At 72.1% G+C, this 754-nt stretch overlaps 1 protein-coding gene across 1 annotated transcript in view; it reads left to right on the top strand.

The window, feature by feature from the left end:
• ASMTL (acetylserotonin O-methyltransferase-like) overlaps nucleotides 1-754 on the top strand; it is an 8,208-nt gene that overhangs the window by 2,089 nt on the left and 5,365 nt on the right. The window contains exons 3-4 of the mRNA XM_012734848.1: nucleotides 283-344; nucleotides 541-651. Of these exons, the coding sequence (XP_012590302.1) occupies nucleotides 283-344; nucleotides 541-651 (173 nt within the window). The remainder of the gene's footprint in view (nucleotides 1-282; nucleotides 345-540; nucleotides 652-754) is intronic.

The raw sequence follows: 754 nt of genomic DNA, 5'->3' as shown, positions 1-754 counted from the left end.
TGGACAGTGGGCAGCAGCCCCCAGCGGACCCCCCTTATCCGGCGCGGCCTCCCTCTGGGTGGACAGTGGGCAGCAGCCCCCAGCGGACCCCCCTTGTCCGGCGCGGCCTCCCTCTGGGTGGACAGTGGGCAGCGGCCCCCAGTGGACACCCGTTGTCCAGCGCAGTCTCCCTCTGGGTGAACCGTGGGCAGCAGCCCCAGGAGACACCCCCCAGACCCGATCCCCCTCGTCCGGCGGGCCTCCCTCTGGGTGGACAGCGGTCACCAGGAGCTGTCTCCGCAGGCTGAGCGGGAAGGAACACAGCGTGTTCACGGGCGTGGCCATCGTCCACTGCTCCAGCAGAGGTACGGCCGCCCTCCCCTGCTGACCGCCCCGGTCAGTCCCTGTCACCGCCCCCTGGTCACTGTCCCCAGGGGCACTGTCCCCCGCGGGCTCTGCAGCCCGGAGCCGCTACGAGAAGCCTCTGGAGCAGCCGGGCGGTCGGGAAGGCCGGGGGGAGGCGGGCGGGCCGGCCGGGCCTCAGCGGGCTGTGCCTTGCAGACGGCCAGCTGGACACAGAGGTGTCCACCTTCTTTGAGGAGACACGCGTGCGCTTCTCCGCGCTGTCCGAGGCGCTGCTGTGGGAATACATCGACAGCGGGGAGCCCATGTGAGTCCCGCGCGCGGGGCGCTCAAACCATCCTTGCAGGGCCCCAAACCATCCGTGCGGGGGCGCCCAGCGTCCAGGCTGCAGCGTGGGCAGCGGCGCCGCTCC

This window comes from Condylura cristata, unplaced genomic scaffold (genome assembly GCF_000260355.1).
Source record: "Condylura cristata isolate star-nosed mole 26May11 unplaced genomic scaffold, ConCri1.0 scaffold00077, whole genome shotgun sequence".
NCBI lineage: Eukaryota > Metazoa > Chordata > Mammalia > Eulipotyphla > Talpidae > Condylura > Condylura cristata.
Note: the sequence above shows the minus strand (reverse complement) of the source record. Positions and strands in the feature narration are given on the sequence as shown.